The sequence below is a fragment of the Bos javanicus genome, chromosome 15 (assembly GCF_032452875.1).
Source record: "Bos javanicus breed banteng chromosome 15, ARS-OSU_banteng_1.0, whole genome shotgun sequence".
Taxonomy (NCBI): domain Eukaryota; kingdom Metazoa; phylum Chordata; class Mammalia; order Artiodactyla; family Bovidae; genus Bos; species Bos javanicus.
In genome coordinates, this window is record NC_083882.1 from 36,523,321 (window position 1) to 36,549,232 (window position 25,912).

General features: G+C 37.1%; 1 protein-coding gene across 25 annotated transcripts in view; it reads left to right on the forward strand.

Moving 5' to 3' along the window:
* The window catches only part of SOX6 (SRY-box transcription factor 6), an 843,047-nt gene that overhangs the window by 704,024 nt on the left and 113,111 nt on the right, over positions 1–25,912 (forward strand). For 20 of the 25 annotated variants that reach the window (XM_061440698.1, XM_061440700.1, XM_061440695.1 and 17 more), the window contains 2 exons: positions 5,687–5,766; positions 7,246–7,368. In XM_061440698.1, coding sequence (XP_061296682.1) covers positions 5,687–5,766; positions 7,246–7,368 — 203 coding nt within the window. The remainder of the gene's footprint in view (positions 1–5,686; positions 5,767–7,245; positions 7,369–25,912) is intronic. The other 5 variants (XM_061440709.1, XM_061440713.1, XM_061440711.1 and 2 more) reach the window with 1 other exon arrangement.

The following is a 25,912-nucleotide window of genomic DNA, read 5'->3' on the forward strand; positions in this document are numbered from 1 at the left end:
GCAGTGAAAGTGGGCATAATTGTCCCCAGTCTTAGTCAAAAAACTTTTTGCCACTGTGATGTTAGCTGTGGGTTTTTCAGAAATACCCTTTATCATGCTGATGAACTTTCCCTCTATTCCTAGTTTTCTGAAATTTTTTATCATGAAAAGATGTTGGGTTTTGGCAAATGCCTTTTCTGCCTCAACTGAGATGATCATGTGGATTTTTTTCCCCATTGTTCTATTAATGTTATGTATTGCATTGATTTTTTTCATGTTGAACCACCCTTGCATTCCTGGGATAAATCCTACTTTGTCATGGTGAATAATCCTCTTGATATGCTTTTGGATTTAATATGCTAATATTTTTTTGAGGATTTTAATATTCATGCAAGATATTAATCTATACTTTTTGTGTTTTGTGATGTCTTTATCTGGCTTTGTTATCAAGGGTATATTGGCCTCATTGCCTCATAGTTAGGATGTGTTTCCTCTTCTTCAATTTTTTGAAGATTTTGTAAGGATTAGTGTTAATTTTTCTTAAATGTTCAGTAGATTGGTGAAGCCATCTAACTGATCCAAGAATTTTCTCTTTTAGGAAGTTTTTGATTGCTGATTTAATCTCTTTATTTGTTAAGATTTGTTTATATTATCCATTTCTCCTTAAGTCAGTTTAGGTAATTCGTGTGTTTCAAGGAATTTTTCATTTCTTCCAGATTGTCTAATTTGTTGGTGCATAGTTGCTACCTAATACTTCTTTTTAATTCCTTTGTTTCAGTTAGCATTTATTGACCACCATTAATTTTCTGATATCTGTATCTATATATATTAATATATGTATGCATATATATAAATATACATATATATTCTCATTAAATTTTTATAGCAACTCTAAACCATAAGTGACATTATCTACATTTTGTTTAAAAAAAAAAAAACTAAAAGTCAAAGAAGATAATTAACTTTCTACACCTTCACCCCAGAAATTAGAGGAGATAGAATTCAGCCTGAAGTTCTGAATTTTATACTCTTGCAGGCATGATCTAAGCATAAAGAATATAAAAAAAGCCTAACTTTTGTGTGTGTATGTGTAAAAGATGTGATTTATATGTATGGGGTTATCAAAATGACATCTTGTGAAGCTTGCCATTTCTATCTTTTCTTGAATATTTAAAGCAAAGGCATGTAACCACTACTGCTGGAATACTTCATTAATTAAAGCCATCTACTTGAAATCAAGCTCAGCTGGTAAAGAATCCACCTGCAATGCAGGAGACCCCAGTTGGATTCCTGGGTTGGAAAGATTCATTGGAGAAGGGATAGGCTACCCACTCCAGTATTCCTGGGCTTCCCTTGTGGCTTAGCTGGTAAAGAATCCACCTGCAATGTGGGAGACCTAGGTTCAGTCCCTGGGTTGGGAAGATCCCCTGGAGAAGGGAAAGACTACCCACTTCAGTATTCTGGCCTGGAGAATGTCACAAAGAGTCAGACACGACTGAGCCACTTTTACTTTCACCCCTGGAATCAACGCATTTCTGAGGTTCTTCAGATTAGTACTCTCTTTTAAATGAGTATTTAGGTCCAAGGAGAAAATATATATGTTCACCTGTATAAAATAACCTAGTTTTATGGAGATAGAGATTATTTTAAATGTGCCCTTCTTCATATATGGAGGCTATATCATTGGTGAGCTCTCATTAAGTCATAAACTTTAAGTTGTTATTTTAAGTTAATTTCTTATAATATGGATGCATTTATATTATTTCATCCATACTCACTTATTTAATTGCTATTGTGACAAATTCCATGGTTTTCATATGATTATCTAAGAGTCTGGATGCATTTATGAAATAAGTGAAGAAATTAAGATGATCCTTGATTTTTAGCTCCTTTAAAGGTGTGAAAAACAATGCAGATGCTCTTAGAAAAAATCTTGAGATCAAGACTCTCCTCATCATTGGTCTATTCTTTGATGAATAGAGGAGAAATTTAGCAGGAGAAATAAGAACATCATGATCTCAGCAATATATAATATAATCTATGCCAATTTTTTTTTGTCCAATTGTTCTCAGAACAAATTAAAGGTTTTGTTTTATTTTTAGGATTTTAAATATGTCATTCATTGCCTGCTAACTTTTGCTGCAACGTGGTGTGATGTCTCACAAAGATAAATTCAGATTGATTATTGCATTCCCTCGGAATACAGAAGAGTTATAATATTTTGCTCTTCTGAATACATTCATCCAAGCAAGATGCCGTGTGGCATGTCCAAGTCTATATTGGTGATTGTGATGGAAATATTTACATGTTGTAGCAAAAATGGTGATAACTTAAAGAAATGGGGTCTATGAGTTATTTGGCAACTTCCTGTAAGATACCACCAGACCAAAAAATCTGTGAGAGTAGGGATGTGTAGTATTTTTTCCTTTTGTTTTGGAGAATGGAAAATGAGGCATGATATTTTAAACCAGTAACCAAAGAATCTTTGAGTCCTGTCTCCTAGTTTAATTTATCTTTCTTCTCTGCTCCTCCCAAACTCTTTAAATAAGTTAATATCTGAAGTTAGCATCTTAGAAGACTGTAACCATCCCAGTCCCTTGTCTTCCTAAAGAATCAAAGAAAATGGACAGATTTTTATCCATGGGAGTTTTTGCTTTTTAATAAAAATAAAGTTTATATTTGAATTACAGAAACTAGTATTCTTGTAGGAGGTAGCCTGTGTCTAATGGGTCCTACATTCATGATATAAGCGCCTCCTTCTCCAGTGTTTACATCTTAATAAGTTTTGGCTTCATTTCACTTTCCTTGAAAATTAAAAAACATACTTCCTCTCATTCAGGGGCTCTTGCTATGGAGCCACTTTGATTCTAGACTTGTGGCAGGTGAAACTAATGTCAGTCTAATTTTCCATAGGTTTTAAATCCTGTTTCATATTTGTTCTGTAATCTTCAGATAAAAATAATCGGTTGGAAAACCTGGAAGCCTGGAGAGATGGATTTATGTAATGGACATTATTTCCCAAATTAGCATTCAGAAGTTGTCTTCTTATACTAGTGGTAGCAAGGGCCAGATTACAGCAGTGCCTAAAACCAACCTGTTTCAACAGGCTTCATCTTCTTTTGTACAAATTTAAAGAGAATGGGTCCTCACGCAAGCATTTCAAATCCAGAGACAAATTTGAAAAAAATTGCTACAACATGTTGACTGATTTCTTGCCAAGTCAGCTGCCAAGAACTTTTTCTTGATGGACTCTTACACACAGTTAAAGGCGAAGGGCCAGGGAGAGGAAGCGTGTAGCTTTTTAAGAGAGGAGTTAAATCTCTCTACCTATTAAATCTTCTCTTCTACTTTTAACCACAACCCCCCCCCCCAACCCACCTCTTCTTCACCCTTATCCTCTCCCTGTCTGGCCCTTTCCTTTTTCTCTCTCTTTTTATCAGTCCCTGTAATATTCTCTGTTGCTTTAATGTATTCATTTTTACTTTTAGTACTGATACGATATGTTCTGGAGAAATAGCTTTCCAAAGATTATATTCAGATATACAGATTCAAACCAGCAGAAAGGTTAAAAACATTTTAAAAATATGCTTGTCAGCAGTGGAAAGAAAGCTGTTTGTAGCCAGCAGGTGAGCTGGAGAGTACTACAGGGTGTGGTAGAGATAGTAATAAATTAACTAGCAAGCCAAAAATGATATTAAAAAAATCAGCTATTTCATAGCATAGAAGCATGACAGCTATGAAAAAAGGAGTGCCCCAGGGAATTCTTTTAGAGTTTGATTTTTTTTAAATATGTTTGACATGAAAAATGTTTTAGTACAAATAAAGCAACTGGTATTAAACTTACAGGGAGGGGGTTATGGTTTAGAGTTAGTATGAATAATGCATGATATTTAAAGAAAGAACAGCTCTAAAATGTTCCGAGAGGCAACCCATGTTGATAGTTGGAATGGTGATTTTTTCCCCTATTCTTGAAGCATCATTAATTCAGCATCATTTTGTGATTTTTTTAACCTGATAAGATATCAACCAAAGAAATACTATTTGACTTAGATTAGGATATTCTTTCTTCAGATAATTTAGTTTAAATATCGAGAGGATCAGTAGAATTATTTAAGCGTAAAGCAACAGTCATTTACTATAAAAAATAATTTGGCCTAGTTATCTTTTTTAAAAAGCTCATGTAGCCCTGCAAACCAAAATCAACCTCATGGAAGGGGAAAAACAAGATCAGATATTTTGAACATTACTCCATAGGAGACCAGCACAATATAGTGTTAGTGAATGCATTGTAGCAGTGCTCCATATGCAATCAGGAGCCAATTGTTACTGGACTGTGTACAAGCACACACTGTGCTCAATGGTCTGATGAGGTATTATGGATATGATGCAAAGAGACTGTGTAGATTAGAAGCTAACAATTTGTTAAAAGTGAAAGCAACTTAACATTTACATTGGGTCAGCTGAGTAGCACTTGATGTAGCAAACAGGATGCGTTCCAAGGAACCAGGGGCACCAGGAAGGCTCCAGGTATTAGTGTCCACGCAGAAAAAGAGAGACTTCATTGCTTTCTAGTTGACTCCCTTTATTACTGTGATTCTTTCTACGCTTTTCATTATTACATTCAGCTTTTAGTGCGGAGAAGTTCTTGCAAAACAGCGTGATTATTATAAATGTCCAAAATGTGTGGAGGAACAGCCTATTAAAATATAGCCTAGAGATAGTACATAGCACTGCCTTTAAAATAAGTAGCTGAAGCCAAAGTGATACTCCATTAAATCACTGATAGTGTGTAATTTATCCATATGTATTAATTTTGATTTCAGTTAGCTCTATCACAATATATTCCTCATTACTTTCTATGGGTTCTTCAGGTTGCTTGCTTCGCACAGCCTGTGCTCTTAGGTCATAGAAGGTACTTTAGCCCTGCTGTTTAGGAGTGGTCTGGAGCCAGAAACACATTAATAAGATGTGGCACTGATCTCTGCTGAACCATGCTCAATCTCGACCAGACTTTTAATATAGATATCACATGTAAAACGTGTGGTTATTTAATCAAATCATCGTCAAAGAATACGTGAGAAGTGCCTAGTGTGTGTCATGATTCTGTAGTAGTTTCCACAAAAGTTAGTGCAGAAAACAGTCTCCCATCTTTTGGGGATACCAGGCATTTCACAGAATATTAGCTTCTCTCACCCCTCTCAAATTAAAGAGGTTGCATTTAAATTTTTTTCTCTAATTTTTTTTTTAATAAAATAAAGGTTAGGGTTATGGACAGTCAATAACTCTTAATCTTTTTTGGACTGTGATACTCTGCCTTGTCTACCAAGCCAAAACGTTTTGTTGTTTTAATATAAAAACCTTAATGCTTCCTCGGTGAACTGAATGTCAGCCTGGCTTTAAGATATTTTTTTACCCTTAAAAAAATGATGTATTACAAGATTTGTAATGGAGTGAACATGCTTGAATTGCACATTTAATTTTTTTAACATCACATTCATGTTTTGCCAGTTTGCCTACCAGCTATCTGTTAACAAAAAGTTCCAAGGCAGCCCTGCAAGTCTGTGCCCAACTAAGCCTTTTGTCTCTGCAGATGTTTGGGCTTAGAGCGATGTTGTAAAGCTCAGGCAGTCCAAGGGCCATGTTTGTACTTGTCTGCTGTGATTCCCGGTGCATTGTCTAAACCTGTACGCATTGTTCTTTCTGACAGGTGATAACTACCCCGTACAGTTCATTCCATCAACAATGGCAGCTGCTGCTGCTTCTGGACTCAGCCCTTTACAGCTCCAGGTAAGTGCCAGAAGAAAAAAATGTGGGATACGAGCCAGTCCTTTAGTGGAAAACTGCTAACCAGCTGTATGCTAAATAATGACCTGAATGTTAAATAATTTTTTAAGCATAGCCTGGAAGGATTAACACCTTATGTACTTACCATACTGCAAATAGAAGAGAAAACTGTCAGTGTCAATATTTTTAAAGGAAAAAATGATGTCATGACTTAGTACTATATATTCTCTATCAGGTAAGTTAATGGTTTCACAGTTTTTTTATGGCTAGTTGATATTGGGTATGTTAGCTTTGTCCTTATAACTTCTTCATCCATGGCTCCATTCACACCCAAATTAGCTTTTACATGCAAGTATCAACACAGACAACAACACTGGATATTTTACTTCTTGCAACTCATAGAATAGGGAGTTGTTATTACCAAATTACTTAAACTATTTGGTAAAATGTAAGCACGTTGTCCCTGAATATGTGTATCATCAGCTCATCCTCATACCAGGTCCAAAGACTGGGCATGGTGTCTGACCAAATTCTGGATTGGTGTTCTTTATAAAGCTAAAATTGGAGAGAAAGCACTTTGGAAGCTAATTTTAAAAAATCCCTTGCACCTTATCTTCTTCATAGTAAAATGGGAAGCGGAGGACTAAGTGATCTTTACACCCTTTTTGCGATGCTGTCTTAATGGGAAATTGATGTTAAATATGAGTGTATATTTTAACAAAAACAGAAAGAAAGTATCATTAAAATTAATGGTTAAGCAAGTGGTATTTGAGCATTTAGAAAATATCAGATGATAACTTGAATTTCAATGCATTGAACAAAGTTTTTTACTCTTATAATGTACTGTGATGATTTTTCAATTTTCTTGAATAATCTAGGGAATAGCAACCAATTGGGCATTTTTATTTCTTCTTTGCTATTCCTTATACGACTTGAATGTAAAAAATGTACAGATATTTTATGCGAAAAATGTAATTTTGAACATTCTCAGTTGAGTCTACAAATAAAGAATTTTTACAGTACTTTAAGCAGTTCTTGTCAGAAGCCTCATCCAGCAAGTCTTGAAGATGCCTAGCATTATGGGTCCATTATGGATGCCTAGCAGAGCTAGAGATTTTGCCTCATGAAAGCAGCAGCCCTATCTCTTCTAAGCCCTCACCTTCTCCACTACTAACAGGGAACTTATTGCACTGGAAAAAATACAAAAAGAAACCTAACTCACAGTCAGTCTAATCTATTTCTCCTTTTTCCATAGCTATGCTATTGAGTGTCTTCTTGAGTCAGAGGCAAAAACAAGAAACCAGTACTACTGTTTGATCCTATAATCAAGTTTCTGTGAAAAACAGTATCTGGGTCCTAAACCCTACTTTCTGTTCTTTGGTGTGGTCAGTACCCTGGATTTAGAAATATGTGTTCTGTTTCATGAGTTCTGACAGTATGTTTTGTCTTTTTTTTTTTTTTTCTGAATATGCTACTAAACAGAAAGGTCATGTCTCCCACCCACAAATTAACCCAAGGCTAAAGGGCCTAAGTGACCGTTTGGGCAGGAGTTTGGACACCTTTGAACATGGTGGTGGCCACTCTTACAACCACAAACAGATTGAGGTATGAATGCTTACATTGGTGCTTCATTGGGTGGGGGACTGGATTGTTCAGTCATATTCTAGGCTTTTTTAACAAGTGCCAAACACTCAAACACTAAAATATAATCTTTCCCCTTTTCTCGTTCCTAAGGAGGCTCATTTTCACTCCTTTTCTTTCAGAGAAAAAGTCAAACCCCAAACCAGTGCCTCTGAAGTAGATTGTTTATTGCTATATATTTAGGCAAATATTTATGTTATGAGTACTTTCAAAACCATCTTTATTTCCCTTACCCTTTTTTCTTTATGTATAGTGCTGCATAGTAGTTTTAAAAAAAAATTAAACATTAAAAAAAAAAAAAAACTTCAGTTCACCGTGTAGCAACCCTGTAGAGTTGATAAAATATCATTCTGTTTTTATAGACAAAACAATGGAGGCTCAGAGAAGTCAGGTTATTTAACCAAGGCTACAAAATTTTCTTGGAGTCAGTTATTATCCAGGATTTCTAATTCTATCTATTTCAGGTTTTCTAATTTAGTTTTCTCTGACTGAATTTGAGGTTGGGTGTCTGGGCCTGACTGGTTGTTTTTTGCCCCATAAACTCATATAGTAGCTCTTTCATATTGAACTTCCAATAAAGCTCTTTGTTGTTTTTGTGGGATGTTCTTACTGCATGGGAGAAGATACCTCATATAGCTCTTTTAAAAAGCAAACCCCTTTCTACTATAGGGACCCAGTCCTCCTCTCTCTAATATTGTGCTTAATTCCTCTATTATACCATTGGAAAACCTCTTTAGGGCTATCAGGTTCTAGAGGGTTGCTAGCTGTCTATCCCTCCTTAGAAGTGAGAAAGCTCAACTTCTCATTTCATTCTTTAGGACTATCAGATACTGGAGTGTTGCTAGCTATCCCTCATTCTTAGAAGTGAGAAAGTTCACAAGAAGAAAGACAAGAACAAGACCAAAGGACACCTTGGAAGTAGCCTAAGGAAGAGTTTGAGTTCAGAGCTTGTCACTTGCCTTCTTCCTTTCCCTTTCCCTTTGATTATAAGAAGTATACAGGGGGTTCCACCCAGACATGACAAGGCATTGTGTTAGAGTATCTGCTACCTTCTATGCAGCCAAAAGGGATTTCTTTTCTAAGGCTTCCTTTTGGCTGTAGAGAAGGTGCCACATTTCTGGACGTTCTGACATCTACTGTGCTTAGGATTGCTAAACGGAGAGATAACCAGACATTAGGAACAATTCTTTCAATTAACAAGGCTTACCTACTCAGGACAGCTAGTTTGTTCAAATTTTAAGTACTTGGAAGAATGTGAAAGCAGGTGACCTTGGCTCAGATTCAAAACTTCCTCTCCTCTTGACTTTTATTTTCTCTTGCGGTGTGGAGTTCTATTCCATGGGCCTTCCCTTAGCCACTTTTCTACCCAGTTTCTCCTTTTAGTTTTTCACTTAAGTTGACATCTCTTCCCCTTACCATCACAGACCTCTGATGTCAAATCTGGCTTCTCCTGGGTTTCTGGAAATCATGATGTCATATATGTGAGTGCCAGACTCTGTAGAGCTGTAGCAATGCTGATCTAGAAGCACGTGTCTGTCACTTTAATTAGGCTGAACACAGAGCCTGGGAAGGTGGAGGCCCTCAGCTTTGGAGGGTAAGCTTGGGTTGGTTGGAGAGTTTCCTGTTTTTTGTTTTTTTTTTTTTTTATTGCTCTGTTCTCTTGCTTCCACTTTTTGCACTTTTCCTTGCATGTCAGGAAACCATTGCTGTTTGCTTGTATGGTACACAATTTATAAAAGATGGATCTTATTTGAAAGACAGATTTCTCAAACTTTCTTACTATGAGTGTAACAGGTTTATTGACAGTTCCATGAGCAGCACAGAGGACACCCATATCTAAGTTGTTACAGACACTAACATTTTAAATCTTGACTAAAAGTAGAGAGAAAACTTAATAATATTTTGCTTTATTGATTTTAGTCTACTTTCTTTTCTAGCTCTGGTTTTCTCCATTCCTTTAACAACCTAAAATGTCACAGCTCTGTCAACAATTATGATCACAATAAACTGGGGATACTAAGCATTACAATATGTTCATGAGTTTTACTTCTATTTAGAGATTCTTAGGAAGAAAAGCTGCAATGCATGTATACAACCACCACCTCCACACACACTCTTCTCATTGAAGAGAAGTGGTCCTCTCTACCTGATATATAGTTAATTTGTCCTTCAAAGGTTTTTCAGTTCTAGCATTGTGAGCTGAGGTTATCTTAACAGTAAAGTCATAATTTGGAAGCCTGAAATTTTGTTATCACCCGAGAAAAGACGGGAGCTGACTGTGGCTTAGATCATGAACTTCTTATTGCCAAATTCAGACTTAAGCTGAAGAAAGCAGGGAAAACCACTAGACGATTCAGGTATTACCTAAATCAAATCCCTTATGATTATACAGTGGAAGTGACAAGCAGATTCAAGGGATTATATCTGATTGACAGAGTGCCTGAAAAACTATGGATGGAGGTTTGTGACATTGTACAGCAGTGATCAAGACCATCCCCAAGAAAAAGAAATGCAAAAAGGCGAAATGTTTGTCTGAGGAGGCCATACAAATAGCTGAGAAAAGAAGAGAAGATAAAGGCAGAGGAGAAAAGGATACCCATTTGAATGCAGAATTCCAAAGAATACCAAGGAGAGATAAGAAAGCCATCCTCAGTGATGAATACAAAGAAATAGAGAAAAACAATAGAATGGGAAAGACTAGAGATCTCTTCAAGAAAATCAGAGATACCAAAGGAACATTTCATGCAAAGATGGGCTCAATAAAGGACAGAAATGGTATGGACCTAACAGAAGCAGAAGATATTAAGAAGAGGTGGCAAGAATACACAGAAGAACTATACAATAAAGATTTTCATGACCCAGATAACCACGATGGTGTGATCATTCACCTAGAGCCAGACATCCTGGAATGAGAAGTGAAGTGGGCCTTAGGAAGCATCACTACGAACAAAGCTAGTGGAGGTGACAGAATTCCAGCTGAGCTATTTCAAATCCTAAAAGATGATGCTGTGAAAGTGTTGCACTCAGTATTCCAGCAAATTTGGAAAACTCAGCAGTGGCCACAGGACTGGAAAAGGTCAGTTTTCATTCCAATCCCAAAGAAAGGCAATGCCAAAGAATGCTCAAACTACTGCACAATTGCAGCCATCTCACACGCTAGCAAAGTAATGCTCAAAATTCTCCAAGCCAGGCTTCAACAGTATGTGAACCGTGAACTTCCAGATGTTCAAGCTGGTTTTAGAAAAGGCAGAGGAACCAGAGATCAAATTGCCAACATCTGCTGGGTCATCGAAAAAGCAAGAGAGTTCCAGAAAAATATCTACTTTTGTTTTATTGACTACACCAAAGCCTTTGTCTGTGTGGATCACAACAAACTGTGGAAAATTCTTAAAGAAATAGGAGTACTAGATCACCTGATCTGCCTCCTGAGAAATCTGTATGGAGGTCAAGAAGCAACAGTTAGAACCAGACATGGAACAACAGACTGGTTGCAAATTGGGAAAGGAGTACGTCAAGGCTGTATATTGTCACCCTGCTTATTTAGCTTATATGCAGAGGACATCGTGCAAAATGCTGGGCTGGATGAATCACAGGCTGGAATCAAGATTGCCAGGAGAAATATCAATAACCTCAGATATGCAGATGACACCACCCTTAAGGCAGAAAGCTAAGACTAAAGAGTCTCTTGATGAAAATGAAAGAGGAGAGTGAAAGAGCTGACTTAAAACTCAACATTCAGAAAACTAAGATCATGGCAAATAGATGGGGAAACAATGGAACAGTGAGAGACTATTTTGGGGGGCTCCAAAATCACTGCAGATGGTGATTGCAGCCATGAAATTAAAAGACGCTTGCTCCTTGGAAGAAAAGCTATGACTAACCTAAGACAGCATATTAAAAAGCAGAGACATTACTTTACCAACAAAGGTACATCTAGTCAAAGCTATGGTTTTTCCTGTAGTCATGTATGGATGTGACAGTTGGACTATAAAGAAAGCTGAATGCTGAATAATTGATGCTTTTGAACTGTGTTGGAGAAGACTCTTGAGAGTCCCTTGGTCTGCAAGGAGATCCAACCAGTTAATCCTAAAGGAAATCAGTCCTGAATATTCATTGGAAGGACTGATGCTTAAGCTGAAACTCCAATACTTTGCCCACCTGATGCGAAGAACTGACTTATTGGAAAAGTCCCTGATGCTGGGAAAGACTGAGGTTGGGAGAAGGGGATGACAGAGGAGGAGATGGTTGGATGACATCACGGACATGATGGACATGAGTTTAAGTAGGCTCTGGGAGTTGGTGATGGACAGGGAAGCCTGGCCTGCTGCAGTCCATGGGGTCACAAAGTCAGACACGACTGAGTGACTAAACTGAGAGAAAAGATATTTGGAAGGACCCTTCTTACATTAGCATATTCCAATACTTTCTTTAAAATAAGAAAGACACAGGAAAGTTTTTTTTTTGTTTTTTTTTTTTTACTCCATGCTGATCTAAGGCTGGTTTGCTGGTTTTCTCTGCCTCAGGGGCACAATATTAGGAGAGAGAAGAATGCTATTTTTAGTTGAACAGTTCAGCAGATGGAGTCATGAATGCTCATATATCTGAAGGTTGAGGGGCTTGAACCATTAATTTTGATAATGTATTTAACCCTGGGAACAATCAGAAACTGTAACTCTAAGGTTACAGTGCTTTTGACCTTTAGAGAACAGAGGGCACTTGCTACAGTAAACAATATATTATATTGCTACTTATTCTGAGTCTGTACTGGTATAAATTTCAGGACCAGTTGCCATTTGCTTTCCTCAGCTATGTTAGCACTGGTCCTTCAAGTAAGTCAAAAGGTAGTGGGGGGGGGGGGGAACAGTATGATGAGGCAGTCATGTAAACATGGCCTTTAAATAGCTAAGATGTTAGATTATTTCTGAAGAAACATTGTCTCAGAAATAAGCTGAGAATGACTCTTTTTTTGATGAAAAAGTGATTTGAGTGTACTGATTCATTTTTTGTGGTTACTTTCAATATGATAGATACCTAAGGTAATTTTGTTTTGTTTTGTTTTTTAATTAGACATAATGTTGCCTCATAGTTGTAGTTTATATTAAATATAATTTAGTGCCATATCATGCAAAGTGGTACACCTGTCTCATACCTTCTTATTAAATGGTGCATGCTTCTCTTTAGTAAATACAGCAGTTAAATATCACACAGTTTAAGAATTTCTAATTAAAATATCTCCACATGTCAGCATATTGGTAATGTATTATTTTAATCCATTTATTTTGTTTATGAAACAGTGACATATGTTTAGATTGTGAAATATATGAGCCTTAAAAATCACTTTATTGAAGAAAATTAATTCCTACAATACTGTCTCAGTAATGTGTTCACTCACCCAGTCAGTCACTGGCGGCACTGCCAGTCTTAATGTAGGGTAGACACACTTACCAGTTTTATCTGCAGAACAGTCTTGGAAAGAAGCAATAACAGTTCTTTTTCTTAGTTCCAAATGATGGGGTTTTCTTCCTCTACTTTTTAAAAAAATTCATTAATTCAAACCTGTCTCCCCAAAACACTTTCTGTTGCTTTAAAAACAAAACTAAACAAAACAAAGAAGAATGGAACTGAGTTATGTATAAGGGATTCTGAGAGAGCAATCAAAATTAAAAACAAGCTAGTTACCTTTTCAAAGTTAGACAGAGTAATTTGTTTGTCAGCAGGGAGACGTTTGGGTCAGCCCTGAAATAAAGTGACTGTCAGCAGTTATTCCTACAAGACAAGTAATTTCACTCAATGTATTACTGACAGATTGCTCACTTCTCTGAATCACCAGAGAAAACAAACTTAATATTGTTACAGGCAGAGTTTCTGTCTTCATTAGCCTCAGAGAATGATTTTTATCTAACATTCAAAGCCTACCAAGCTTTAGTTGGAACATATTTTAACCAGCAAGTTCTTATAATGATAGTATGTATGGGTGGTAGCCTGAATGAAAGGAAGTAAATATGAAAATTTTAAAAAATCAATATAAATATATTTTCACTTTTATTTGATGGGCATTATGTGTAGTTCTGGAAAGATTTGAGGAAAGCAGTATAATTAGAGCCTTGAAACACTAGAAAAACCCATCAACCATAAGTTATTCTTAAATGAAACTATTAAAGTCTTGCAAAGTTTGCAAAGATAGAGGAGAACAATTGAATTTTTGCAAAAGTGAATAGAAACACATATTTTATTTAAATTATATTGTCAATTTTCATGCTACAAATGGAAAGTGAAGAAGTGCCTATCAACATTGAGAATGTTCCATTTCTATTTTAGTTCCAGCTTGAATCTTTATGATATTATATTTAGATGCTCTTCTCTGGCTCATACCCTGCCTTCTTGTTTGAAATCATAAACATGCCTCAGTTCTGTGGAGGAATGAGAGAGTGAGTGAGCTGGACTGGGTGGGCTTTGGAGGTTGTGATTTCTAATAGAGAGATGAATAAAGAGTTGATTAGAGTGACCTATTACTAGCTACCTGATGGAAAAAAAGTAATGCACTGATTCAAAGCTTGTTCTGAGGACACCAACCAGGGGGTTGTGCTTTGAGGAGAAATGCTTGCTTTTCTCATAATCAGCCTTCTCTCACCCACTTTGACTTTAAAAGCATGATGGAATCTGGAAGGACCATTATAGCTGTGATTAGATGAGCTATGGACTAATAGAATAAACTCCATTTTGGAAGCAGAATCTTGAATGAGAGTTTCTGCTATTACTTTCCATGTTGTCCTGTACTGTTCTCAAATTGCCTTCTTTTTTCAGTTTGTTCCATGTAAAAAAGGGATAATATTTTTTTCTCCACCCGGAGAAAAAATTCATTTACTGTGAGTAGTAAATGGATTAACAAGGTGTGTATAAATTTCCACAAAAAAATCATTATCAAGATAGGAAAAAAACTTTCCAACATCCCAAATAAGCAGTCAGTTCTACTCTAGCTTAGCTGCCTAAGTGTTTCTGATGGGTGGCTCTGATCTACCAGAATGTGTCACTGAATTCAGGGATTTTTGTTTCTTCTGTTTACTATTGAATCCTCAGTGTTGCCTGTGACCATAGTTGGTAAAATGATTGAATTAGTGAATTTCTTTTTTGGTGGTCATCTGCAACTCAATCTTTGGATTTTTTTTTTTTTTTTGCAGGGGAGAGAGGTTATGTTCAGCCAGGTGCTCTGTCTTTAGAGGCATATTCTCATATAAACAACTTTCCATTTCTAGGTAGGTTTCTTACAAATAATGGCAGGTGTTAAGTGAGTCTTGGTGAAGGTTAAAAAGATATAGGTAGATCAGAGAAATATGAAGACATTTCCTAGTGTTTGGAAATATGACTTGTCATTGTATTCAAGAATAAGATTATACCTACCCACAAATTAAAACATAGGTAAACTGGATTTTCTCTTAGAAATTTGATTTTCAGTTGATTTTAAAATAATATCTAAAAGTTGAGAGCATGGCTCATCTCACTAAGCTCTGGTAATTACTGTGTTTTAAGTCATTTAATTGATGGGATATTTAGCTGTACTCACAGAGACAGTTTAGTAGTAGTCCAGGACCTTGGAATTACAAAACCTATTCAGTTCTCTATCTTTCTTAGTGTAGCATTTCCACCAACATTCATTTAGCTCCAGCCTTACTAATTAATCCACACAACAAGGAACTCCCAGTATGTGAATACTTGTATTTAAATAGACTGCTTGTAACATGCAGTGGTTTCTAAAATAGTGACAGGTATTTCTATTCCCGTATTTACCAAACTGGAGTTTTGAAGTATTGTTTGGTTGGCATCATGTATCTGTATGTTTATGAGTTATAATGAGCTACCTTGGAATTAAAAGAGATGATGTGACTAAGAACATAGGGGACGGTTTGAAAGCAAAGTATTTTAGTATTTTAAAAAATGCTTCACTCCAGTTTCCAACCATAGAATAAGTCAGGATATGAAACATTTATGAAATTTAAATCAGAAAAAGATATGGTGGGTAACAGAACAGACTGAGCAGAATGGAAACATTTTTAAACCGCTTTATTCAAGCATGATTGACACAAAAAGCTGAACATATTTAACATATACAACTGGATGAGTTTGGAGATAAGTATATATCCATGACACCCCACTCCAGTACGCTTGCCTGGAAAATCCCATGGACGGAGGAGCCTGGTGGGCCGCAGTCCATGGGCTGCAGTCCATGGGGTCGCTAAGAGTCGGACAAGACTCAATGACTTCACTTTCACTTTTCACTTTCATGCATTGGAGAAGGCAATGGCAACCCACTCCAGTGTTCTTGCCTGGAGAATCCCAGGGACGGGGGAGCCTCGTGGGCTGCCGTCTATGGGGTCGCACAGAATCGGACACGACTGAAGAGACTTAGCAGCAGCAATAGCAGCAGCATATATCCATGAATACGTAACACAATCTATGCCATAAATATATCCATTTATTTCCAAAAGTTTCCTCCCACCATTATTATTATATGATAAGAACATTATTAGATAAGTGATAAGAGCATTTAATATAAGATCTACCCTCTTAGCAAGTTTTCAAGTGTACAATACAGTATTATTAACTATGGGCTTCAAGTTATACAGTAGATATCTAGGACTTATTTATTTTGCATAACTGAAACTTTGTGCTCTTTGACTCACACTTCCTATTTCCCCTATCTCATCCCCTGGCAATCACTCTTCTACTCTCTGACTCTATGAATTTGACTGTTTTAGATTCCTCATATAATCAGCATCACATAGTAATTGTTTTCTGTGTCTGAGTTATTTAAATTAGTATGTCTTCCAAGTTTATCCATATTGTTGCAAGTGGCAGGATGTCTTCCTCCTTTTTAAAGGCTAAATAATATTACATTTTATGTACATATTACTTTTTCTTTATCCGTTCATCCATCAGTAGACATTTAGGTTGCTTTCATGCCTTCGCTGTTGTGAATAACGCTGCAACGAACATGAGAAGGCAAATACCTCTTTAAACTCATGATTTCAATTCCTTTAGAGATATATCTAAAAGTTTCAGAACTTTTTTTACATTTAAGACTTCCTTTTCAAGGTTTTTTTTATGGTTTAAGATAAAAGTTCAATTTCATTATTTTCCTCATGGATATTCAGTTTTCCCAATGCCATTTACTGAAGAGACTATCCTTTCCCCATTGGGTATTCTTGTTACCATTGTTGAAAATCATTTGACTGTAATTTGTGCAGGCTTATCTCTGGGCTCTTTATTGTGCTCCATTGGTCTATATATCCACTGTATGCCAGTATCATTTTTTTATTTTTATAGCTTTGAAATATATTTTGAAATCAGGAGCTTTGTTCTTGTTCAAGTTTGCTTTGGATATTTGGGGTCTTTTGTGGATGTGAGTGATTTTAGAATTTTTTTTCTTTCTGTGAACAATTTGAGACTTTGTTAGGAATTGCATTGCTTCTATATTCACTTTGAATAATGTGGACATTTTAGCAATTTTAGTTTTTCTAATCCAAAAGTATTTTTAAGTGATATTTTAATGAAAAGGAATTGAGAAGCTACATATAGTTGGATGGATTCCCATCATAGACCTGCCCCAGTGGAGGAATAAAACTTCTGATCAATATATCTAGTGCATATTCACTACTGTCTTGCCAATTCTTCCTTTCTGTTTTACTTGTAGAAATGTTCATATTCTACAGGTACATATGTTTGTGCAAATGCATATCAAATGAAAATTCAAGAAATATTTATAGTGATTTAAAGTTTATCCTTACTGACTTGAAACCATCTTGCTTTAATTTGACTGTTCTAGATTATTAGGGTTAGGTTAATAATCACAGTTTAGATATTCCAAGCGCAAATGGCACTATTAATAGATTCTTTTCTCAATTAAATATAAACAAAGAAGCACTCAACACCTACTATGTACTAAATATCCACTGTGCCAGTTGCTGTATGGAAAAAAAGTCATATACTTTCTTCTTTCTTTCCTCTCATAATTGGTGACATCAGTACAGCCATCATGAGTCACACTGAGAAGAATTAATGTAACATTTCTTTTTCTAGCTTTATAAATACCAATTCTTTTATATATATAGTCATTTAATCCTGGTTTGGCTAAGTACTTGCATTGCTTTTTAATAGACAAAAATGGAGGAAAAATAGAGCCAAATTTATTTCCCCAGGCCTCTACCCTCTTGGTCATTTGGTGAAGCAAAACTTTAAATGAAAAAATCTTAATTTCCAGTACACTGAGTTCATTTCTTACTGTGTGTTCCTCTTATAGCACCCTCCATAATACCTATAAACAACCCTTGATGTCATAATACAAATTAACCGAGACTATGACCTTGGTACTTTATCAGGAATTTTCCTAATGCTGTTTAGTCTGGAGTAGAATGAACTAAAAATAATAGATGATAGATATGTATACAGATTTTATTGCTTAAAATATATACTTGTGTTGAACATCTCAACCCTCCAAAGTACAAACATACAGTGCTCATTTGAAGCCAGTTTGAAATAGTTGCTTTTAATCTAGAAAATCAATTTGGGGGATATTTATCAGGTTTTCACTAGTCCACTTATTCACTTGGATTAAATAACTAGTGAAGTATTATTACATCTTTTCTTTTAAAATCCTTATTACTTGAAATTATACCTGTTAGCTTTGAATGACTGACAATGACATAAATCTTACTGTCTCTTGGGATTGTATCAAAATATTTTTTAAAAAGGAAGCTTATAAATGATTGTGCTCAGGAAATTTGAAAAAGTTTGTGTGAAAATTAAAACAACAAATGTACTTGTTCAGTTATTTAACAATATTTATTTAGTGGCTATAACATGCCAGGTACTATTCTAGACCAGAGGTCCTCAACTGGAGGCAATGTTGCCCCCTAGAGTTCAGTTGATAATATCTGGAGACATTTTTGATTGTTATAACTTGGGATGGGTGTGGAGATGCTATTGGCATCTAGTGAGTAGAGGCCAGGGATCCTGCTGAATACCTTACAGTACACAGGTCAGCACCCTCAACAAAGCAATATCCAGTCCAAACTATCAGTAGTGCTGAGGCTGAGAAAACTTATGTAAAACGAAGTCCTTATCTGATGTAGTTTACATGCTAGTTGGGGAAAGAGAAAATAGGGGAAGAATATTTAATAAAGAGTTGGGATGCTGGGCTGGATGAAGCACAAGCTGGAATCAAGATAGCTGGGAGAAACATCAGTAACCTCAGATATGCAAATAACACTACCCTTATGGAAGAAAGCGAAGAACTAAAGAGTCTCTTGATGAAAATGAAAAAGGAAAGTGAAAAGTTGGCTTAACATTCAGAAAACTAAGATCATGGCATCCAGACCCATTACTCATAGCAAAGAGATGGGGAAACAATGGAAACAGTGACAGACTTTATTTTCTTGGGCTCCAAAATCACTGCAGATGGTGACTGCAGCCATGAAATTAAAAGATACTTGCTCCTTAGAAGAAAAGCTATGACCCACCTAGACAGCATATTAAAAAGCAGAGACCAACAAAGGTCCATTTAGTCAAAGCTATGGTTTTTCCAGTAGTCATGTATAGATGTGAGAGTTGGACTATAAAGAAAGCTGAATGCCGAAGAATTAATGCTTTTGAACTGTGGTATTGGAGAAGACTCTTGAGAGTCCCTTGGACTGCAAGGAGATCAACGAGTCAATCCTATAGGAAATCAGTCCTGAATATTCATTGGAAGAACTGATGCTAAAGCTGAAACTCCAATACTTTGGCTACCTGATGTGAAGAACTGACTCTTTGGAGAAGTCCCTGATGCTGGGAGAGATTGAGGGTGGGAGGAGAAGGGGACTACAGAGGATGAGATGGTTGGATGGCATCACCAATCAATGGACATGAGTTTGTGTAGGCTCTGGGAGTTGGTGATGGACAGGGAAGCCTGGCCTGCTGCAGTCCATGGGGTCACAAAGAGTCAGACATGACTGAGTGACTGAACTGAACTGAACTGGGATTGCAAATCTTACTCATCTTAACAGAAATATCCCACCTACCTGTCTACCTATCCACCTGGACATATATGGGCAGATTTAAAATATTGAGACCAATATGATTGGTCTTAGTTCTTTGCTTCACTTGGATCTTCAGAACTAAGACTTTTACTCTAATCAGTCACTTCTGCCTAGAGCAGTCACAATTCTCAACCTTATTTTTTCAGTTGTTTAAGCACACCATATACTCTGGTTTTTGGTAAAGGAATATTATTTCTGACTATAATAGTATATAAATCTGTATTTCAGAATGAAGTAAATATGAAATTTGGTGAGGACATGGGAGCTGTTCATTAGTTTTTATAGGATGCTATTTGTTGAGGTCCCACAGGATGAGTGGGATCACTCTTGGCAGAGAACCTGTATTTGATGTGTGGATTGGATATTATAAAGGAGCCTAACTTTGTAAAAACAAAACTAGACAAAACAGACTTAAGAATAGTATGAATATTATATATATATGTATACATGTATACATATATGTACAGTCATACATAATACGTAGTATTGAATAAGCAATTTATATTTAGACTTTATAATAAAGTATACTTTTATATTACCCCATATTTTAGAAGAAAAAAAGTGAGGCTCAGATGGGTTAAGTGACTTGGACCAGATTACTTACCTATTAAACAAAATAGGACTATAATGCATTGTTTAAGTGCATTTTAGAATTTGTTTCCTGACCAGGATTCTTTGCTTAAAACTCTGTTGTATGTAGGTATATAGGAAGCACATTCATTTAGAAGTTTTCCTGCACAACTTATTCTCCTCTTATTATAATATCTAAGTGAATTAAAAGTAATGTAATTAAATTATAAAAGGAAAAATTTCAAAGCCAACATCACATTTTTGGGATCTCAAAGAGTTCAGGTATTTTCCAAATTTGTAGTTAACTGTCCAGAAGAAATTTCAAGCCTACTAGAATTAACAAAAATAGCTATCATGAAATATATCTTATTCCATAGCTTTCTTTGGAGGAAAATGCTTATGTTTTCTGCTGAATGCTGAGTTCTTTTCTTTTGAGAGTTTCTAGGCCTGTCTTATAATTTCAAAGTTTTGATGAGTCTCCCGGAGTAGCTGGGGAGTGTGTCCTTGCCCATCCCTCGCCTGTGCTGCCCTCTGAGCGTGTTCAGCAGGTTGCATGCCAGCAGATGAAGCAGATGTTTGACCATACTGGAATGGAGCGCCTGCTGCATCAGGAGCTGGGGATTCCTCTTGACATCTGGACGTTGTTGGGTCGGGATGCCAGCCTCAGGCCAGGAGGCTGCGGGAGCTGTGGGGCAGAGAGCACAGAGTCTTTGCTGCTCTTTAAGCGATTAGTGCACTGAAGCAGCAATAATGTTGAATTATCGCTTGGCTGCTTTCTTCTCAGGAATCTTGGGACAATAGAAGAGTCAGGAAGGAGCATTTACAGTAAAGTCATGTTCAGAGAGACAAGACTAATTATAGAGTATTAAAGAGCTTTATTTTAAAATGATGTAATTTACAAATAGCCTTGGACAGTGTATGCAACTTTTTTAGAACCATCAACCCTGTAGTTTTAAAGAGACTTTTCTAATTTCTAATGGCTAGTATAAAACCATTCTTTCAGCAATTTTCTAGTTTCAGTAAGTCAGGCCAAGTTGTGCCACTGAAGATACAGCATCGGCTAAAAAGAGAAAGTATATTAATGCCTTTAGCTGCTGGGGAAAAGTTCTCTGGCTTGAGGGGAAGAGAGACTTCAGGTTAGAGATTGACTGAATTATGCACTGGCTTTTCCAGTTTCACTTTATCACACTGAAAACTCGTCTGCATTTGCTACCCAGAGCTGAAACCATCTGTTACACCAATTTCCTTTATGATATGTGTTATTTAAGCACAATGGATGTGGAAATGGGTAGTTTAAAATGTATTTTGCGATGAACAGTTGTCACATTATGTTGCTTTTCCTCTTATAATTTTTCATTAGCGAGACCTCTGTGCTGAAAGAAGCCTTCTTATAAACAGATTATGGCCATTTGTGTTCACAGTAATATATTGGAGAAGAATGCTATGTTGCTCTCACTTAACCTCTCGTATTCTAAGGGGGTTATATTTAATTAACACTGGTGAGAGGCTGACCTGAGAGGCTGTAGAAAGTGATTGAACTGCATTTTCCAAGCTCTGCTCTAGTCAGCTGGGAAAGAAAAAAAAAAATTAGAAAGTACTATTTTCTGAAATTCCTTCTAACTAAGCTGTATTTCAACGGGCCATTTAATGCTCAAATGGACAAAGGTATTACTTCAGTCATTGAATTGTATCAAGCTCCTTCTCAGAGGTCCAGTTTAAACACTCTATAGGAAAAGTGGTTTAGCATCACATTCTCAATGGATTATTGCTTGATCTGCTTAAAAATAAAAAAGCGAATCATTTTTTTTAAAAAGAAAGAGAAACAGTCACTGTCACTAAATGGAGTGGAGCATGTGCCCTAACTAGTCCTCAGTGCACTGAGATTGCCCTCCAGAGTTTAGGGGATCCTTAAACCACATAGAAAAAGATACACCTCTATAAGGTGCTCACCTGCTCAGAACACCTTCCTCACATCCTAGGAAGTGTTTGTTCCAGGGCCCGAGGGGTAGTCCCTGAATAATGAATGCATAGCTATATCATTGGCTTAGACATAGTACAGCAGAGTGAGAGCAAGAATGAGGAGTTTTCTGAGAAAGTAGAGGCCTAGATCTGACCAATTTGGGCTGAAATCCTCCACCTTCCCATACCTTTCCATCCATTTATCAATGGTTTTAATAAAGAGGCATTGCTGATTTGCAGAATAAAGTAACCGTATATAATTCATCTATATCCAACCATATTATTCCTGATTTTAGATCCACCTCTGCCACATTTCCTGACTGTGAAACTCTTAACACCACATACCACTATACCTCATTGTGAAAAAGGAAAATGACACATGTCATCAGGTGATGGCATGCTACTCTGTGTTTGAACAGCATGCTCACTCTTTATTTAGTAGCTAGCTTGTTCCATGACATCCTGTCTATACAATAGTAAATGGCTTGGAGGTTTCAAAAAATCAGTTCCATAGACTCTTCAGTTAAAAGAATGATGTTAACAAGAGCTAATGTCCTCTGAAACTCAGTCTCCTCAGCTATGAAATGGGGATACTGATACCTCCCATATCGCAAGGATTAAATGAAGTAACACAAGTCAATCAGCTAGGACAATGTCTACTACATAGAAAATACTCAATAAACACCGTTTCTCTCCACATCCTTATACTTGTATCTCTCTTATTAATTCATTAATTAAACATATTTTTAAAGCATGTACTGTGTACTTTAGGTACTCTATTAGGCAAACGAGCTAAACAAGTTCCTGCCTTCTTATAGCCTGGGGATGAAAGCAATTAAATGAGCAACACTAAAAGTGATACAAACAGGTAAGATATAGCTGATCACTTGGTATGTGTGTATGCAAATATACTCATTTATTGGTTGATCAAGCTGGTTGTGTATAGATTTTTTGAAATATTTTTGTCCTAATGCCTATGCCTGATGAGCACACCAGATTTCAAAAAGCACAAGGCATGGTACAGCGCTCTTTTAGCAAGAAACCAATTAAGGTGGTGTTCTTGCCTGGAGAATCCCAGGGATGGGGGAGCCTGGTGGGCTGCTGTCTATGGGGTCGCACAGAGTCGGACACGACTGAAGTGACTTAGCAGCAGCAAGAAGCAATTAAGGTATTTTAAACTGGACTTAACCACTATTTGGAAAAAGTGCCACAATATTGAAAGAAAAACTTTCACAAGTAGACAAAGAGATTAAAAAAATGGCATAATTTTCAGAGCTAGAAAGGCCTTCAGAGGCCTTGAAGATCAGATCCCAACTCTACTACTGGTTCTGTGAGCTTGAGCAAATCAATCTTTCTATACCCAGATTCTGGGCTTCCCCAGTGGCTCAGACAATGAAGAGTCTGCCTGCAATGCAGGAGACCGGGGTTCAATCCCTGGGTCAGGAAGATCCCCTGGAGAAGGAAATGGCAACCCACACCAGTATTGTTGCCTGGAAAAATCCCATGGATGGAGAAGCCTGGCGAGCTACAGTCCATGGGACTACAAAGAGTCAGACATGACTGAGTGACTAACGCTTTCATACCAGATTCTATTAAGTGGATTAGTAATGATATCTATACTCCTTGGGCGGTTGTGAGAAATAAATAAGAAAATGTTTGTCAAAAATGCTTCACACACTGTCAAGTGGTCTTCCCTGGTGGCTCAGTGGTAAAGAATCCATCTGCCAGTGCAGGAGATGTAGGTTTGATCCCAGGGTCAGGAAGATCCCCTGGAGAAGGAAATGGCAACCCAACCCAGTATTCTTGCCTGGGAAAATCCCATGGACAGAGGAGCCTGGAGGGCTACAGTTCTTAGGGTCACAGAAGAGTTGGACATGACCTAGCTACTGAACAACAACACACTGTCTAGTATCATGTGAATCTTCTGATTTTTGCAGAGACTGAGGCCTAGAGAGATAGATTAACCTGCCAAAGCTACATAGCTTGTAAATGGCCTGAGTTACAGTGTGTAGAATTGTGAGGCAAGAGTATGAAGAGCTAAATTTTATGACTTCCAAATAAATTTTGGATGAATAACTGAATTTTAAACATATGGCCAAGAGGATAATACAGCTCATGCTTCCACTTGTTCTCAGAGGGGGCAGAGGATGAGATGGCTAGGTAGCATCACTCAATGAACATAAATTTGAGCAAACTCTGGGAGAGAGTGGAGGACAGAGGAGCCTGGTGGGCTACAGTCCATGGGGTCACAAAAGAGTCAGACATGACTTAGTGACTAAACAACAACAATTCTTTGAAAAAACAAAATAAGGTATATTAAATATTAGACCCTCTAACAGTACAGGTAGTAACAAGGCCAGAATAAAACTTATATAAACATGAAAAAGGATTAATTATAATTAATTCAGTCATACGTTAATTCCCCATGCATGAATGCTAAGTCACTTTCAGTCTTGTCTGACTCTTTGTGACCCTATGGACTATGTATAGCCCACCAGGCTCCTCTGTTCATGGGATTCTCCAGGCAAGAATATTGGGGTGGGGTTGCCATTTCCTTCTCCAGCGGATCTTCCCTTCCCACCCAGGGGTCAAACCCACGTCTCTTCTGTCTCCTGCTTGGCAGGTGGGTTCCTTACCACCAGCAACACCTGGGAAGCCTATTTCCCACATGTTTATTAAGTGCCTACTGTGTAGTAAGCACTCTTTTCTATTTGGGGGATATTAAAATGGATAGAACTTGATCCTTGCCCTCAGAGGGCCTACAATCTGGTAAACAATGTGATAACTGTTAAAGAATATGTGCTTCCAGAATAAAAATGCTATGGAAGGAGAAAGTGTTAAGCTCTACCTGGAGAAGTATTGGCAATCTTTATGGATGAGATGATGTTAAAATGAATCTTGAGAGGAAAGTAGAAATTCACTAGGTTTATGGGAGAGCCATTCAGAGTGGTAGAGATACAGAGGAGAGAAAAAGCACTCCAGACAAAAAGCAGTCTGCCCGTCGGTGTAGGAGCACTAGATAGCATGGCACATTCAGAAAACAACAAATGGTCTGGCATAGGCTGAGTATGTGAGAGCAATAGGAGGTGAGGCTGAAAAGGTAAGCAAGGGGTCAGATCGCAAAGTGCCTTTTACACCACACTTGGGAACTGGCAATGCTTGTGGTAGACGTGATTTTATTCACACCGTAAATGGTAAAGTGGTATAAGGTATAGAGAACAGCTTTATGATGTGATATTCCTCTATTAATCTGATCTCTAGTTTACATTTCCCATTACACTAGATTTAATAGTTAGGAAACTGCATTTGGTAAGATTCATGGTCCCTTTAGTACAATGGTACCCTGTGGCAAGTGAAACTGTACAAATAGTGTAATGATACACGCAGAATAAACAAAACTGTTTAAGATTGAAGCAAAGCCAAGGTCCAACCATTTCCCCGGGATTTGGGGAAATCTTGTAATCTGCAGTTTGTACTAAATCCAATCATATTTAGCACATTGCTTCTCAGCGAATGGGCCTTCATACTATATTTCAACCAAATGATGAAACAAGGAGTAAAATCTATAAAGAAAAGCTATGGTTCTTCTAATTGTTAATGCCTTGCAATTATGCCCCTTTCTGGAATAATAAAATGTTCCTTGGCAGAGGTCAGGATCTCTGCCACTGACTTATTTAACAGATCCTCTTAACATCTGTCCTGCAGACTGTGCACTTTATTAGCAGACAAGAGACCCAACAGACTTAGCCTGCTGTGTCCCTTTTTCACATTCACACAGCTGTGGATTAACTCAGACTTTCCAGAAGAGGACCAACCAGAAGGGATAGTAATGTTATTGGCTGATTCTAAAAAGATGGGGGAAAAAAAAGCAGAAACAAATGTTTCCCCTAGTACAATTCAGTGTTTTT